A 16,487-nucleotide genomic window follows, 5' to 3' on the forward strand; every position below is an offset into this window, starting at 1 on the left:
TCATTTTACAGCTGAGGAAACTGAGGCCTGGGGGGTAAGCAGCCTACCCAGTGTCACACAGATGGTGTTTGGGGAAGAATTCAAAGCCAGCTCCTCTTCATTTCCTTTACGTTCGCACTATGTTGACTCAGGTCCACAGTCCCTCGGGCAGCAGGAACACAAGTCCCCCTGAAACCCTTCAAACAGCTGAGTATCTCTGTCCTTGGTCCATTTAGGGGATGACCCCGCTGATGTATGCCTGTGCTGCTGGGGATGAAGCAATGGTCCAGATGCTGATAGATGCTGGAGCAAACTTGGACATCCCAGTAAGTGACCTCTAAGCCCCTGCATGCAGGGCCTTCGTCCTTGACCTGTCACGGAGAGTCCTGCCGGCCCTCCTTGTTGGCCATCTTGGACATGGGCAGTTTACCCACCAGACCCCAAGAGAAGGAGCTCATCCTCTCTGGGAGGGTAGGAGCCCAGAAATGTCCAGGTGCCCAGCACTGGTCAAAGGGAGGTCAAGGTTGAGGTTAAGCCTTGCCTCCTGGGCCAATGAAATGCAGTCTGCAGCAGGCAGCAAGTCTAGCTGGAGCTGCACCCCACCCGCACCTGCTGCCACCTCCCACATCCCTCCCTCCCGTTGTCGGCATGATCACCTCCTCTCCAGTGTGTCAGTCAAAACGGCAACAATGGCCTTTGTAAGAGAAAGTGAACTCTCCACTGGTTTTCCCAACCCCCCCAGGTCCCGAGCAGTTCTCCCCGATTCCCGTCAGTGCACCCTGACAGCCGACATTGGACCTCGCTGACGTTTGCCGTGCTGCATGGACATATCTCTGTTGTTCAGGTGAGTTCCCTGGCCTCCACTCCTTCCTACAACTTCCCTTCTAGGGTTTACACCTGCACCACTCCACATCATCAAGGTTTTCAAGTGTGGGCCTGCCCCTTGGCCCAGGCTCCTTCCTACCACAACTCCAGCCTCAGAGAGATACTTGGGCATCAAGGAGTTGACACCAAGAGAAGGGCCATGCACACCCGCCATCTTCCTCCTCTGTCCTTTTTCAGTCCCATGCCTCTTAAAGAGGTTTCCTTGGGAACTGGGGCATTACCAGCCCTTATAGGGAGCTCTATCCAGTGTGCTCATAGAATTGTATGATTTAGAATTGGAACAGACCCTAGAAATCATTCAGTTCAACAAACATTGAGTGCCTACTGTATGCCAAGTCACTGTGCTAAGCATTAGTGATACAAAGGCAAAAATGAAATTGTCCTTGCTCTCCCAGAGCTTATAATGTAGCATAATGGAAGCATGTCCCCTCCCCAACTCACAAGTTAGGTTCCCTGGGTGATGGCTACCCCAGATTTGGGGTATTCCCTGGACCTGCCCCTCTAATACCAGAGCCCATGAGTCCCCAGTGCTGTGCTTCCTTTTCATTGATCAGCCCAAGGATAAGATTGGCTCAAATCTCACGGTGACAAAAATACTCACAAAACAGGGAAGGGAAGGATCTGGTATCAATTTATAGAAAAGGAAACTGAGGCCCAAAGAGATGTAACTGACTTGCCCACGGTCACGGCTCTAATAAAGAGGAGAGCTTGGATACAGACCCATTCTGTATCCTTCTGACGCCATATCCAGTCCTCTTCCAACAGCATTATTCTGTCCGGTTCTCATTTGATGGATACCTCCGAGGTGTCTGGCTTGCTATGCGTCCTTGGCTCACACTCTTACCTGGCCACAAATCTACATAGACGCCCCCCTTTTCCTCTTCCCCTCACCCTGTGTGAAGTCTGATGGGAGGGTCCCCAAATCAGAATAACCAAGTTGAAAAAGATCATGAGCTCAGAGCCATAGAGGTACAAGGGACCTCTGAGGTCAGCAGTCTGACCCACTCTTCTTACAGACACGGCACAAAGTATAATGACTTGCTCAGAAGCAGAATTTGAACCTAGGTCCTCTGTCTTCCAAGCCAATGCTCATTCCATTATACTGGCTCAGAACCTCAGAGGGGATCTGATCCAACCATGGCCTTCATAAGAATGCCCCCATGGGGGCAGCTAGGTGGCGCAGTGGATAGAGTACCGGCCCTGGAGTCAGGAGGACCTGAGTTCAAATCCGGCCTCAGGCACATAATACTTCCTAGCTGTGTGACTCTGGGCAAGTCACTTAACCACAATTGCCTCACTAAAAAAAAAAAAAAGAATGCCCCTAAAACCTAGTTGACAAGTGGTCATCCAGTCAGTGCTTGAAGATGCCCAAGGAAGGGGCACTCACCATCTCCCAAGGTGGGCCATTCCTCTTTGGGGCAGCTTGACTCATTCCTGGGAATGTCTAGACTTGTGCCCAGTTTCAATGCCACCTCCATCGTCTTGGCATTGGCACCGCCGGCCATGTCGGGGCTTGTCTTGATTGACAAGCGTCTCCGTCAGCAATTTTATGGCTGACCTCTGTCCCTGCCCTTCCCCTCCATCCTGCCCTCCTCCCCCCTGCCCACAGCCTAGTTGGCTTCTCACTGGAGGCAACTCGTCAGATTCCTGGCCCTGAATTTCAGTAATTTGCCTAAGATCAAACAGGATGTGTATGGTGCAGCTCCCAGGAGAATTTCAACTCCTGGAGGGCAGAGATTTTAAATTTTATCTCTGTGTCCCCAGCACTCAGAGTAGCACCTGGAAAAAAGTGGGTGCTCAAAATATTCTTGTTGGAGTGAATTGAATTGAACCATCCATCCCTTCTTTCTCCTTGCCAGCAGAGAAGGTGTGGACAGGTGGGTGCTGAAGCCCGCATCGGCAGCCCGAGGAGTCCAAGGGCAAGGTCTCCAAAGCTAACCTTGGCCTCAGTGAGAGCAGAGTGTAATCCCCTCCTCCCTCACACCTGCTCCCCAGCCCCTGACCTGAGAGAGCTGCAGGCCCTAGCAGCCTCCTGGAGCTCCTTCCAGTATCCAAAGTAGGTCACTGGCCCCAGTAGGTGCATCAAGTAGGAAAGCAGCCTCAGGAGGAGGGCGATGATGGCAGAGGGAGGGACAGGGCCTTTCCTTCTCTGGGGGTTGACTTCCTCTGGCTTTTCCCTCTTAATCCTGCTGCACCCCCACTCCATCCCCCCACCAGCCTGCCCCCTCCAGGCTCACTATAGCCCTCTGCCCTTTCTCTGGCAGCTGCTTCTCGATGCTGGTGCCCACGTGGAGGGCTCTGCGGTGAACAGCGAGGAAGAAAGCTACGCAGAGACGCCCTTGCAGCTGGCCTCGGCAGCAGGTAACTGCCCCCCACCCGCAGCCACCGGCGGGCTCCCCGCACACCAGGAGCCCCGCTGGCCCAGCTGAGGCCCCCGGCATCACAGGCAGTGTCACGTGAACCAAGGAAAGCCCTTGCATGGGGCGGGGAGGACTTGAAAGCCTTCCAGGGGGTTTGGAGTCTGTCCCCTGGCATCCCGCTCTCCCCATCCGTCAGTGGGTTTGTACAGAGCTTGGCACCCAGACAAGACTAAACAGAGAGACACCAAGAGGGAACTCTTGACTGAGCAGGATTTTCTCTGGGTGGCCCCTTTGAAATGTCATGGGGCGGGGTGGAAGCTTTTAAAATCGTTTTTTCTTTTTGGCAAGGGGAACAGTTTGAATGACAGGCTCCCCTCAGGTCCCTTTCACCTTCAGGTTTGACCAGTCAGGTGTCCCTTTGAAGCATTTTTATTTTAACATTATTATGATGATTCCAACACCACCCCACCAAACGGAGCCCAAAAAAATAACAGTTAAAAAAACCAATCAGCACCTCGTCTGTCTGACAAGATGTGCTTCATTCCACCCCTGAGGTCCGCCAGTTTTCTGCCAAGAGAAGGGAATGCCTGACTTTCCTCCCCCCACCCTTTTTTTGAGGCAGTTGGGGTTAAGTGACTTGCCCAAGCTCACACACACAGAGTCTGAGGCCAAATTTGAATTCGGATCCTCCCGACTCCAGGGCAGTCCTCTATCCACTGTGCCGCTTAGCTGCCACTTGACTTTATGTGGACGTGGTCACAGCTCTCTTTGTTTTGCATCAGTCCTTACAAGTCTTCCTCAGTTTCCCTGCATTTTCTTATTTGCTCTTTTCTTATGGCGCACTAATTCTCCCTAACATTCCTATGCCATAGTTTGGTCAGCCGTTCCCCTGAGCGCTGGGCAGCCGCTTGGCTTTCAGTCCTTTGCTATCATACCCCGCCCCTGAAAAAAATGCTGCTGTGATCAGTTTTATATCCTTTGATCTTTGAAGTCCTTGAGATACAGGCCTATAAAGATCTGCCTTTTGTTCCAGGGAACTATGAGCTGGTCAGTTTACTGCTGAGCCGGGGAGCTGACCCTCTCCTGAGCACCCTAGAAGCCAATGGAATGGCGTCCTCACTCCATGAGGATATGAACTGCTTCAGTCACTCAGCAGCCCATGGGCACAGGTATGTAAAGCTGGCCACCCCAATTGAAGGGTCCCAGTACATCAGCCAGGAGAAGGAGCCTCTGCTGCAGACCAGGGGAGGTGGGTAGGGCTGAAGGAGAGAGAAGCAGCATCTCTTGTTGGGAAAAGGCTTGACCGGCTGGGCCCAGGGCTTTCTTTCAGGGCTACTTGGCCTGTGTGGTCAGAGCAGAGGAAAACTGCTATTTCTAAACTGATCCAACCAGTGACTTTTTAAAATGTAAGGACCTAGCTATGAATCAGTGGGACAGCTCCCGCTGGTGGCCATTTGGAGGAATAGCTCTGTCTCTGCCTGGCCCTTCTCTGGGGCCATGCAAGGCTAACACCTTGGTAGCCCCTGAGATACAGGAAGAAATAGATGGAAGTCAGTGGCTGCACAGGTTGGGTTCTTGGGGCCAGTCCTTATTTCTGCCACCTAGCTGGGAGTTGCAGGCACAGTCACCAGTACTGGCCCTGCTCCCCCTCTGGCACAGCTTCCCTATATGAATGACTGCTTTCCAGAGCCAGGCCTCCTGAGGCGAGCCAAGGAGGCAGTGTGGGGCAGTAGGAGGAGCACTTGATTTTCCATTAAAGGCCATGAGTTCAAATCCCAGCTCTACCCTCACTACTCCATGTGAATTTGGAGAAGTCATTTTCCTACCCTGGGCTTCAATTTCTTCATCTGTACAATGGGGGTATTAGACTACTTGATCTCTAAGATCCCTCCCAGCTCTAAATTCTATGACCCTATGAGGTGACTACGGTAGGGTACAAGATAAGGAATGACCAGAAGTAAAGATAACTCCAGGAAAGGTCTTTGGTTCCTCCCTTCATAGAGCAGCTTAGGAGTTCAGAGGTGATGAAAGAAGAATTGCAATCATTGCTTTTTTTAGTGGGAAAGGTACAGGTGAAAGTCTAAGGATGGTACTTCAAAGGCCCATATGGAGTTCAGAGGTCCCCGTGCCCTGCTCAGAGTATCTCCATCATTGGCTTTGTCTGGAGACCTTAGACTATGACTGATGCTGGGCAGAGTCCAACAGGCCTTGTGTGCAGGCCTTGATTTGTCACCAATAAACATTTATCGACTGATAGGCCAATTTCTGGCTGTTATTAATCATTCATTCAACAAAAGATCATTTAAGTACCTACGAGGATCAAAAGTTTTGAACTAGAAAGAATCATGGAGGCCAGTGAATCCAACCCTCCCTCCCCCATTTTGTATACCAGCGAATGAAGAGGCACTAACTAAACCTTTATTAATATCCCTAAACACTGGGCTAATTGTTGAGGATGCAAACACAGAAAAGTTCCTGTCCTCAATGGACTAATGTTGTAATAGAGGGATGAGGAAACTGAGGCACAGGGAGATTAATTATCACACAATGAATATCTGAGGTAAGATTTGAACTCTAAGTCCGGTGTCCCGTCCACTGCATCACACTGTGTTTTGTACTGCATACATCACTGAGGAGCACGAAGAGGATACATGGTCCCTCTGCTTGGGGAGCTATACAGTGGAGCAGAGTTAAGACGTGAGCTACAAATAGTTATCATCCAGGGCTGAATGGGATACTTGGAGGAACACTCTGCCAGTTCAGGAGAGGAAGAGATCCTTTGTGGATGGAGGAGTCATTGAGGATTACCTGGAGGAGGTGACATTTGTCTTGGCCCTAGAAACTTTGGGTAGGATTTCAGTAGGCAGAGATTAGGGGTGGGGATTCCCCCAAGTCGTCTGTGTGCACACACACTCACACACACACACACACACACACACACACACACACACAAATTATCCATTATTTATTTTACATAGGGCATCAAGAGTGGACCTTTGATTTCATGAGGAAACTCTCTACCAATGCAGGCCAGCAACTTACAATCTTAAGAGACTTGCTTGGAGAACTGGGAGGTTAAGTGTCCAGGGTCACACAGCCAGTATGTGTTAGAGGCAAAACCTGAACCCAAACTTTCCGACTTCAAGGCCAGCTTTCTATACACTAAACCACACTGCTTTCTCATAGTTTGCATATAGCTTCTATTTACCTGTATATTTTTCATATGTCTTTACTCATCAGTGTATGAGTTACATTCCCCCAGTAGAGTATAAACTCTGTGAGGACAAGGGCTGTCCTTTTCTTTTTATATCCTCAGTGCTTAATGTTTGTTTTGGTGGGTGGGTGGGTGGATGGATGGATGGATGGATGGGTGGGTAGATGGGTGGATGAATGGACAGATGGGTGAATGGACAGATGGATGGATAGATGGATAGATGGGTGAATAAGCAAGTGATTGATTTAATGCATGCCCCCATGGGGGTTCTCTCATTTCTCTCCTTGCCTTCTCCATTCTTGTCCTACAGAAATGTCCTGAGAAAGCTCCTGACCCAGCCACAGCAGTCAAAGGCCGACGTCCTCTCGCTGGAGGAGATCTTGGCCGAGGGTGTAGAGGAGAGTGATACCTCCAGTCAGGGCAGCAGCAGTGAGGGCCAGATCCGGCTATGTAGAACCAGGATGAAGGCGCTGCAGGAAGCCATGTACTACAGTGCTGAGCATGGCTACGTGGACATCACCATGGAGCTGAGGACACTTGGTAAGTTCTCAAAGGCCACTCCTTCCTGCCCACCTCCTCCTTCCTGCCCACCTACTGCTTCAGAAAAGGCAGAAAGAAGTTCCATGGGGGGAAAGGGGCTTGTTCTGAATCTAACCATCACTGTGTACAGGGAAAGTTGACTTAATCAGTTGAAATTCTAGTGCTTGTGTACCTACTGTGTGCAGAGCCTGTGGTGGACATGATGATGGGGAAGGCAACCTGCTCTGCAGTCAAGTCGAGCCCAGCCTCATGTAATACTGTGAACAGGGAGAGCACTGGGCAGTTATCATTAGGTGTGGACATCATAGGACATAGAGCCGGAAAGACCTTACCATCACTTAGTTAAACCCTCTCATTTTACACGGCAGGAAACTGAGGGCCAGGTAGCAAATGACACATGTAGTATCTGAGCCAAGGTCCTCCCTGTGATGGCACATCTAGAGCTCTCTCCATGACCCCCATGCCATGCTGCTATCTTCCAGTTGTAATAAATCTCATCAGGTCTCTTGATCCAGGCCCCTGATTATGTAGCAGGTGCCTAATAAATGTTTGTTAACTTAATGATTAATGGTCTGATCTCCCCTGATCACAGGCCACAAACATAGAAATGATTCCAGTCAGAGGGATGGAAGGGAGGAAGCCAAGCAGGCAGGGAACATCTGAGGTTTGACTGGGTTGGCCTCAGTTTACCTGTCTATAAAATGGAGATGATGGCAATAAAAAGAGTCTGGGGGAACCTAACTGGTTCATGTTTACATGGGGTTCCCGTGACACCCCAATCCCTACCTCCACATGACTGGGGAAACAAGATGCAATCTCTCTCTAATTGCCAAGAAGTATCGTTAGTTTTCAGTCATGAACTTTGCCGAGCAGTCTTAAATTACTCAGAGCTCGCTCTGACATACTCCCGGGAGCCCGTAAACAGTAATTATGTTCTATCTGAGGCTTACAAACATCCCCAGCAATCTGGCCAGGGAGGAAAGCCCTGCGGTGACAGCTCCAGAGCTCACCCCAAAGAGCGGGCTTTTAGATGGGATGGGAGCTGGAAAGAAAAGGGTTTTCTAGGTGGCGCAGAACACCCGGCCCCCTCGCATCAGAATGAATGAGCTCCCCCCAGCAAATGAGTCTTTGGGGACATGGATGGGGCCAGGGGTTTTCACGCAGAGGCAGCCTGAAAGGACCCAGGCCAGCCCACGTGACCAGCTGTAGATGTGCAGGGCCCGGCTTCCTCCCCCCACCCCCCAGCTCCCACCATGGCCATTCTTCTCACTTGGAACCGGCCGGCCGCTCGACCTCCTGCCTTGTCAGCGGAGGGCCATAAGAGTGAATTAAAGCTTTCATTACAGGCTAACTCCAAGAAAGCCTTTCCCCAAGCTCTAATGGGACAGAGCTCGCACAGGGCTCAGGCAGGGGAAAAACTCTCCATTGTTGGTACAAGCTGCAGGGAGGAGCACAGGAGGTGGGAAGAATTAAGCATGTGGCCAGAAGGCAGTGGGGGTGAGGTAGAAAGAGCCCTGGGGGCTGGCCTGACTGTCCCCAGCTAAGTCACTTGATCTCTCTGGCCTCAGTTTCCCCATCTGTAAAATGAGGGCGATGAACTAGATGACCTCTGAGGTCTCACTCTAAAAGGCTTCTCATAAATCAAAGGCGTGGGAGGGCCCTAGGTGGGCTTAGGGTGGGGAGGGAGAAGAGTATGGAGGTCTTTTGACCCAGACTTATGATTTCATTTCTATAGAAGTGTAGAAAGTCTATCCACTAATGTAGATGGGCAATTCATCTCTAATTTAGGGTCTTGGGGAATTGCCAGGAATACTGAGAAGTTAAGTGATGCGCCCAGGGTGGTAGTACTAATAGTCATGTTGATAGCTTGCATTTACATAGCACTTACAGTTTGCAAATCACTGCACATATTACCTTGTTTTATCCTCCCGTGTGAGAGGAGCTAGCTAGGATCACCCCCATTTCTCAGATGAGGAACCTGAGGCAACTGCTCCCTCTAAGAGGTCCTTGGGTTCTTCCCCCCACCCCCACCCTCAACAGGTGTGCCCTGGAAGCTCCACGTCTGGATCGAGTCTCTGAGGACATCGTTCTCTCAGTCTCGATACTCCGTGGTCCAGAGTCTGTTGAGGGAGTTTAGAACCATCAAAGAGGAGGACTACAATGAGGAACTGGTGACCGAGGGCCTGCAGCTCATGTTTGACATCCTCAAGACCAGCAAAGTGAGTGGTCCTCCCTCCCCTCCCCCCAGGGACCATCCCTCCGGCCCCACCCCCCAGCACCCTCAGACCCCTCCTCCCCATATGTGAGAACCACATCTCTCCCGGCCACCGGCCACTGCAGGCAGGGGGAACATCGGCGTGTTTGCTCTGAGCTGGGGCTGGGGGCCAAGCTAGCTGCTGCGGGGGATAGTGTATGGAGGGACCAGCTTCCCCGCCAAGCCCGGTGGAGCAGAGACAGAAGGCCGGGGCTTCCCCCCGCCCTGCTCCTGGCCTCCGCAGCACATCTGCAGCTGTAACGTGGCGGGGGAGCCTAACCGGGCCTGTCTGTGCCTCCCGCCCCAATACAGAATGACTCCATCATCCAGCAGCTGGCCAGCGTCTTCACACACTGCTACGGCAGCAGCCCCATCCCCAGCATCCCGGAGATCAGGAAGACCCTGCCAGCCCGGCTAGGTAACCCAGCCTCCCTTGCCTTGCACACCCCCCCTTCTCCTTCCCTTTCTCCCCCCCTCTCCGCTCCTCTCCCTTCCTCTCTCTCTTTCCTTATCCTCCTTTTTCTTCTTCCCACCTCGGAAGTCCATCCAAGTTCAGAGACACTTATCTGTCCGTCTCCTCCTCTGCCGTCCCTTTCAATCTTTCCCAACATCAGGGTCTTTCCCAGTGAGTTGTTTCTTTTCATTATTTCGCCAAAGTGTTTAAGCTTCAGCTTCAGGATTTAACCTTCCAGTGAACAGTCTAAGTTAATTTCTTTAAGCATTGACTGATTTAACCTCCTTGCTGTCCAAGGGACTCTCAGAATCTTCTCCAGCACCAGAATTTGAAATTTTCCACCTCTGCCCCCTCCCAAATTCATAGAATCAGTGCTCAAGAAATACTGGACAACATGGTGTCATAGGAAGCCTATAAAATGGAGGTGAAGATAGCACCTGCCTCACAGGGCTGTCATGAGGATTCTAGCATTGGAGATTTAGGGCTAAAAGGGACCCTAGGGGCCATCTAGCCCCATCCCCTCATTTTACAGATGGGGAAACTGAGCTCAGAAAGGTTTAAGTGACTTGCCCCAGGTCCAGTAAACCACGGCGGCCTCTCCTCAAATGAAGTACCATGCAAAGCACTTGTCTGAAGGTTATTTATATGGCTGAAAGGTGATAGACTTGAGCCTGAGCTCCAGTCCCATCACAGACCCTCCACAGCTGGGGTACTTGGGGCTCGTCCTAAGCGGCAATGAGACAAGGGCAGGAGGAAGCCGCGGGGTGGACTCACTCCTTTAAAGTCTGCCAAGTGGATGGGTCTTCCTGGTTCAGTGACCAATCCCAATGTGGCTTTTTTCATAGCCCTTCTCCAGCCCGCTGTGTGTCTATAGTGCTTCACAAAGGGCAGGGATGATTTCGTTCTTGCCATTGTATTCCCAACACACAGTAGAATTTCTTAGCTCACAGATTTAGGGCTCAAAGGGACCTTAGGGGACAGCTAGTCCAATTTCATCATTTTACAGATGAGGAAACTGAGGGAGAGCTTGATGCTACTACCAAAGGGCCACTAGTCTCCATTATGTCATTCATGTGTCTCCAGAAGTGACTTGGGCCCACGCCCATCCCCGTGGCCAGTTCGTGGGCTGGCCACTGTTATAGTCCCATTAATAAGGATAGCTTGAAGGGGCCATAAAGGTCATCTAGGCCAACCCCCTTGTTTTACAGATGAGGAAACTGAGGCCCAGAGAAGTCAAGAGACTTGTCCAAGGCCACCCAGGCAAGAAGGAGCAGAGCCAAGATTGTAAGGCAGGTCCAGATACAGGGCTCTTCCCACAGCATCACACCGCTTCCTACTTCTCACCTTCTAGAACCGGGAGCTGGTGCTGCTAATTCTGAGCCTTTCTTCTTCTTCTGCCTTTTCTCCCTCAGATCCTCATTTTCTGAATAACAAGGAGATGTCAGATGTGACCTTTCTGGTGGAAGGAAAGCTGTTTTACGCACACAAAGTCCTGCTGGTGACTGCTTCCAACAGGTAAGGGCAGCGTTCAGTGACTCCTGCCTCGTGTGACCTGCCTAATGAATTAGAAAAAGAAATGAATGAATGAACAAATGAATGAATGAATGAATGAAAAATCACTTACTATGTGATAGGCACTGTGCTAAACCTCACATGTTAAATGATGGAGAAAGTTCCAGGAACTGGACAGAAGACTAGTAAGACTGAAGTAGTTCCGGCCTTTTGGAACTGAAAATAAAATTGAATTAAAAAAAAAAGAACTCTAGCCCAGGCCACCTCCCCCCACCCCCCTCCCCTGATGCCCCATTCTGAAGGAAAATGTTGTCCTGCCTTATTAGATCTTGGAAGGAATAGAAATCCTTCCAATGCTTAGTCCTCTTGGTGAGATCCCCTGCAGGAGGGAGGCTCTCACTGTTGTTAATGTTTTTATTATTAGAAAACAGCAATCTTTGGGAATGGAGGCGTTGACCTCCTGTCCAAGGGAGCCCAGGCTGCTCCTGCAAAGGGGTGGTTCTGGCCTTCCAGTGTAGAGCACAGCATTAATGCCGCAGCCGCCACCATGGGGATTAATTTGGAAGATTTTTCTGAAATGATTAAGAGGGGTCTTGCCTGAGTGGGCAGGAAAGCAAGCTAAGGAGCCGTCAGGGACCGAGATACGTAAGGAGAGGGACACAAGAGGAGGCCATTCCCCAAACCAGGTTTTGTCTTGTCCGCCTCAGGTTCAAGACCCTGATGACCGACAAGTCTGAGCAAGATGGCGGCAGCAGTAAGACCATCGAAATCAGCGACATGAAGTATAACATTTTCCAGGTGGGCTCAAGACCCTCGCTGTCTTTGGAAGGAAGTGATGCTGCTGACCCTGAATAATGGCCCAAGTCCAAGGTCCCTTGGCTCCTTAACTACCCTTGTAGCCTGAAACAAGTCACTTTAATTTAGTTTGTAGTTTCATGGATCTATGAGGCCAGCTAGTCCAACACCTTCATTTACAGATGAGGAAACTGAGTCCCAGAGAGGAGAAGTGAGAGACCAGAAGGGATCATCTGGTCCCCTCCCCTCATAAAGAGATAAAGACCCAGGAGCACAGAGAGGTCACCCTATTTAATGCCCGAGGTCACACAACTCACATTTCTACAATACTTTGGTACAAAGTGCTTTTCCTCGCAGTGTCCTCATGATGTAGGTCATGTTAGGAATGCTGTCCCCATTTTACAGATGAGAAAAACTGAATAAAAAAGGTGAAGTGACTTGGCCAGGGTCATACCACCAGTACAGTGTCAGACTCGGGTTTAGAACCCAAGTCTGTAGTCTCTGTGCTTTTCACACTATGCCAGGCTGTCTGCTAAACAGGGCGTCCCTTTACAACATCCCCAGCATAATCCGATGGCATTTTCATTGGGGTTCCTGGCAGTGGTGGGGGTGGGGAGGAGTGGAGTGGCTCTTTACTCTTCTACACTGACTCCGATGGGGGACAGATGGGGGCCAGGGTCAGCCCCGTCTGCAGCCTTGGCCAAGGCCACAGAGGATGAAACAGCCTGGTCCAAGGTCCTGTTCCACAGCAAGCAGGGAGCGAATATGGGCACAAAGAAGAATGTGACCTTTCAGGGGGCACCTCCGATTGCTGTGGGGCCACCTCTAACGGGGCCCTTTCTCCCACTTCAATCAAGTCTCCCTCGCTCATGCTGCCTCCTGCACAAATCCCAAGTCGGAACCAGGGACCCGGCATTCGTTCACTTCATGTGACCAGAAGCCAGCCTGAGCTCGCTCTGAAAGACGCTGCTTTGCTTTCTGTTGACTTTCCCAGTCTTTAGTGAGCTCAGGGAGATTCAATCATTAGAAATAGGGGAGAGGGGAGCATGTAAAGAGACCCCATCCAGGTTTCTGATCCTGATTTCTAAACCAGGAAGGAGAGGGGTAGTTAGAGTGGGCGCCAGACTTGCTTCCCCCACCCCCACCCCACCCCACCCGGCCCCCTTTGCCAAGGGGCTGCCCTGAGGCTAACCTGTGGCCTTGGGCTCTCCAGGGACATCCCAGCCTGTGGAGTCCCAGCTCCACAGACCACGTGAACCAGTCCTTCCCCTGACAGAAGGGCCCCTGCTGGTCAAAGCCCAGCTCAGCTGGCCTTCCCCTCCCCCCACCCTTTCTTTGTGCCTCCATCCACCCTTTGTTATGTTCCTTGCCCCTTCTCCATCCGTCCCTCTCCCCCTGTTTGGGGAAGGAGGGGTTTGGTGAAAGGCTCATCTGGACAGGAAACTGGAGGCTGGTAGAAATAGGATCCCCTGTTTAGATTTGTGGAGGGAGCAGCCTTTTCCACTTCGACTTTCAGGAGGCCAGCCCATTGGGGGAAGCCTGGAAAACCCGGCTGGGCTGGGCAGTGCCCCATGGCGGGCCCTCCGGCCTCCCTCCCCCAGGTGGCTGGATTTCTTCCCCTCTGGACCCTCTGGTGCCTCTGACAGCCCCAAAGGCACAATCTTACAGAGAGGAGCTTAGCCAAGGCTCACTGTTTACCCACTCAAGCCAGTTGCCAACCCGTTGCTGGGTCTGTTTCCTTAGTGGAGCAGGAGGGATTTTTTTTCCTTCTTTCTCTCTGAGAGCAGTTCTGTGTGAGCTGGGCCCCAGCCTCCCCAGTGGAGAACAACACCCCCTCCTCCCCTTTCCCATTGCTAGTCTGTCAAGGAACCCCAGAGAGACCCCCTCCTGAGCTCCTGTTCTCCCCAGCGTTTGAACTTGTGCCACTTGGAAAGACTTCCCCCTCCCTGCCAGGTTTATCCCAGGCCATGAGGCCAGATTTGGTCTTGAGCCCCTCCCTTCCCACCCCTCCTCCCTGGCTTCTGCTCCCAGGGACCTAAAACCAGCATGAGCATGCCTCTGGAGGCCTGGGTGTCTTCCAACCCAGTTGGAGGAGCAGGGTGTGACCGTGGGCCCCAGGCTTCATCAGCTGGCCTGAGACCTGGGGGGTGATAGGAGAAACACAAGAAAGGCTCCCATCTCCTGAGCTTCCAGGCAGAGGTCCATCTCTCCCCCCAACCAGGATATTTGGACTCTAGGTCAGGAAAGGACAAACCTGGGACCCAAATGATTTTTGTAGGATCAGATCTCAAGCTAGAAGGGACTTTGAAGGTTATCTGGCCCAACCCCCTCATTCTACAGGTGAGGCCCAGAGTGGAAGATGCCCAAGGTCACGTCGGTAGGAGGATTCAACTCCAGAGCCCCAACTCCAAATCCAGCCCCATTTTCCATTACACCGTCTGCCTCAAAAGCCTTAAAGTTTTGGTCTGTTTTTCTCCCAATCGTGCTTTTAATCTGTGGGACCTGTGGTGGAAACTCAGATAAAGCAGAGGAGCAGGAGGAAGGGATGATCCGGTCAAGGGCAGCCAGAGAGCAAAAGCCAGTCTGCGTGCTTCCTACGGCTCATGTGTCGGGCTACCGTGCTGAGACCACAGGGTTTCATGCTTCATGGGGTCCGGGAGGACACCCTTGATCAACTCCCTTATTTGGTAGATGAGGGAACCGAGAAGTCAAGTCATTTGCTCAGCCAGGTAGAAAGTAGCCAGCCTGGAATTTGAACCCAGGCATCTGGAGTACCGATGAAACATTCTTTTTTTAATACACAAAAAAAAGACAGAAGGAAGTTCAGAAGAGAATTGACAGTTTTGTCAATGCATGGGTTTTGTTTTGTTTGGTATTTTTGAGAAGAGAAAGATTGCTGAATTTGGACTCAGAGAACCTAAGTTGGAATCTCATCTCTTCCACCTATGTGACGTTGAACAAATCACAATTCTCTGAGAATCGGTTTCCTCATTTGTAAAAAGGAGAAGGGATTGGACTAGAGGATCTCAAAGTCTTTTCTGGCTCTCCAGCTCTGACCCTGTGGTATTTTAATTCTCCGAACCTCAGTTTCCTCATTTGTAAAAAGAAAAGGTCGGACGAGATTACCTCGAAGATCCCTTCTGGCTCTTGATCCGTGACCCAAGAATAATCCCTGTGCAAACACCAAATCTAGCTCTCTTCCCAGTCACGCTCACTGCCCCACAAAGCCACTCATGGTTGGACTGGCCTTCACGTTGCACCCCCTCTGTTTCAGCTGATGATGCAGTATCTCTACTACGGAGGAACAGAGTCCATGGAAATCCCCACCGCCGACATCCTCGAGGTGAGCCTGATGCTGGCATCATCCCAGTGTCCCATGGGGGTAGGTGGGGAAGAGGCGGCTTGTTTCCACCTACCATCTCCCTTCAGTATGGGGCGTGTTCCACCTGGCCTTCTCCCTGGAATGATATGTCACTGTCAGGGGCAGTTCTTTGGGAATTCCCACAGCCTATTTTAAGAGATTGTCCCAGAAATGCACCTTGAGGGGTGGGAGGAGGTGTGTGCCAAGGGCAGTAGAGCCTCAAGCCTTTAGGAGATGCCCGCAGCTGAGGTCACAACAACCTTGCTCTTGACTGTCCAGGAAAGAAACTCACCTTCTTGTGTTAGAAACATCAGCCAAAAGAGAACAGGATTCTGAGGGAATTAGTTGTGACCACCACAGAGCGGATCCTCAGAGGGGCTGGTAATGTTACAATGTCAGAAGGCATAGCCTCCTCCCTGCCCAGCTCCTCCCAAGAGGTCATCTGATCTCAGGCCCTGCTTTCTTCTTTCCTACCCCGAGGCCACCTTGACACTTGAGCACGGGTCTTCTTCTGGGAGGTCTTCCAGCACAGGAAACCCCAGCCATCACCGTAGATCCATGCCAGGGTGCCCCAATCCCTAGGGTACCACAGGCCTGCAGGGTAGGCAGAGTTGATAAGCAATATGGCTCCCAGAGATGGAGGTAGATGCTGGCCTCCTTCCACTTGAGTGCCATCTCTAGGGTGAATTTAGACTGCTGTAGAGAAGAGGGAGAACAAGATTGCTGGGTTGCTCCTGCATGGCGATGCCCTGGGGTGGGCCAGCCAGGGCCTTCCTGAAGACTGATGTGCACATCTTTGCCCCCATAGCTGCTGTCGGCCGCCAGCCTGTTCCAGCTGGATGCCCTTCAGAGACACTGTGAGATTCTGTGCTCACAGACCATCGGTTTGGAGAGCTCTGTTAACATCTACAAGTATGCCAAGGTACAGAAGAAAGCACCGTCCTTCCCAACACCATCCCCTATCCCCAAACATGGCGAGCAGCACGAGGCCCGTCCAACCGGCTCTGTGAACTTTCTGAGAAAACAGAGCTGCCATTTTGGATTGCATTTGCAAGCGAAGGGAGGATTGGAGGGAGTTGAAGGGAGGGGGCATGCCAGTTCCTCATTGCCACCTGGATTGCCTCTCATCCCTG

General features: G+C 51.4%; 1 protein-coding gene across 2 annotated transcripts in view; it reads left to right on the top strand.

The window, feature by feature from the left end:
• The window catches only part of ABTB2 (ankyrin repeat and BTB domain containing 2), a 191,735-nt gene that overhangs the window by 170,485 nt on the left and 4,763 nt on the right, over positions 1–16,487 (top strand). For both annotated transcript variants that reach the window (XM_027837874.1, XM_027837875.1), the window contains exons 6-16: positions 216–305; positions 722–823; positions 3,129–3,225; positions 4,258–4,393; positions 6,749–6,978; positions 9,019–9,197; positions 9,545–9,650; positions 11,099–11,201; positions 11,906–11,996; positions 15,268–15,336; positions 16,163–16,276. In XM_027837874.1, the coding sequence (XP_027693675.1) occupies positions 216–305; positions 722–823; positions 3,129–3,225; positions 4,258–4,393; positions 6,749–6,978; positions 9,019–9,197; positions 9,545–9,650; positions 11,099–11,201; positions 11,906–11,996; positions 15,268–15,336; positions 16,163–16,276 (1,317 nt within the window). The remainder of the gene's footprint in view (positions 1–215; positions 306–721; positions 824–3,128; positions 3,226–4,257; positions 4,394–6,748; positions 6,979–9,018; positions 9,198–9,544; positions 9,651–11,098; positions 11,202–11,905; positions 11,997–15,267; positions 15,337–16,162; positions 16,277–16,487) is intronic.

The sequence above is a fragment of the Vombatus ursinus genome, unplaced genomic scaffold (genome assembly GCF_900497805.2).
Source record: "Vombatus ursinus unplaced genomic scaffold, bare-nosed wombat genome assembly UNPS02014822.1, whole genome shotgun sequence".
NCBI lineage: Eukaryota > Metazoa > Chordata > Mammalia > Diprotodontia > Vombatidae > Vombatus > Vombatus ursinus.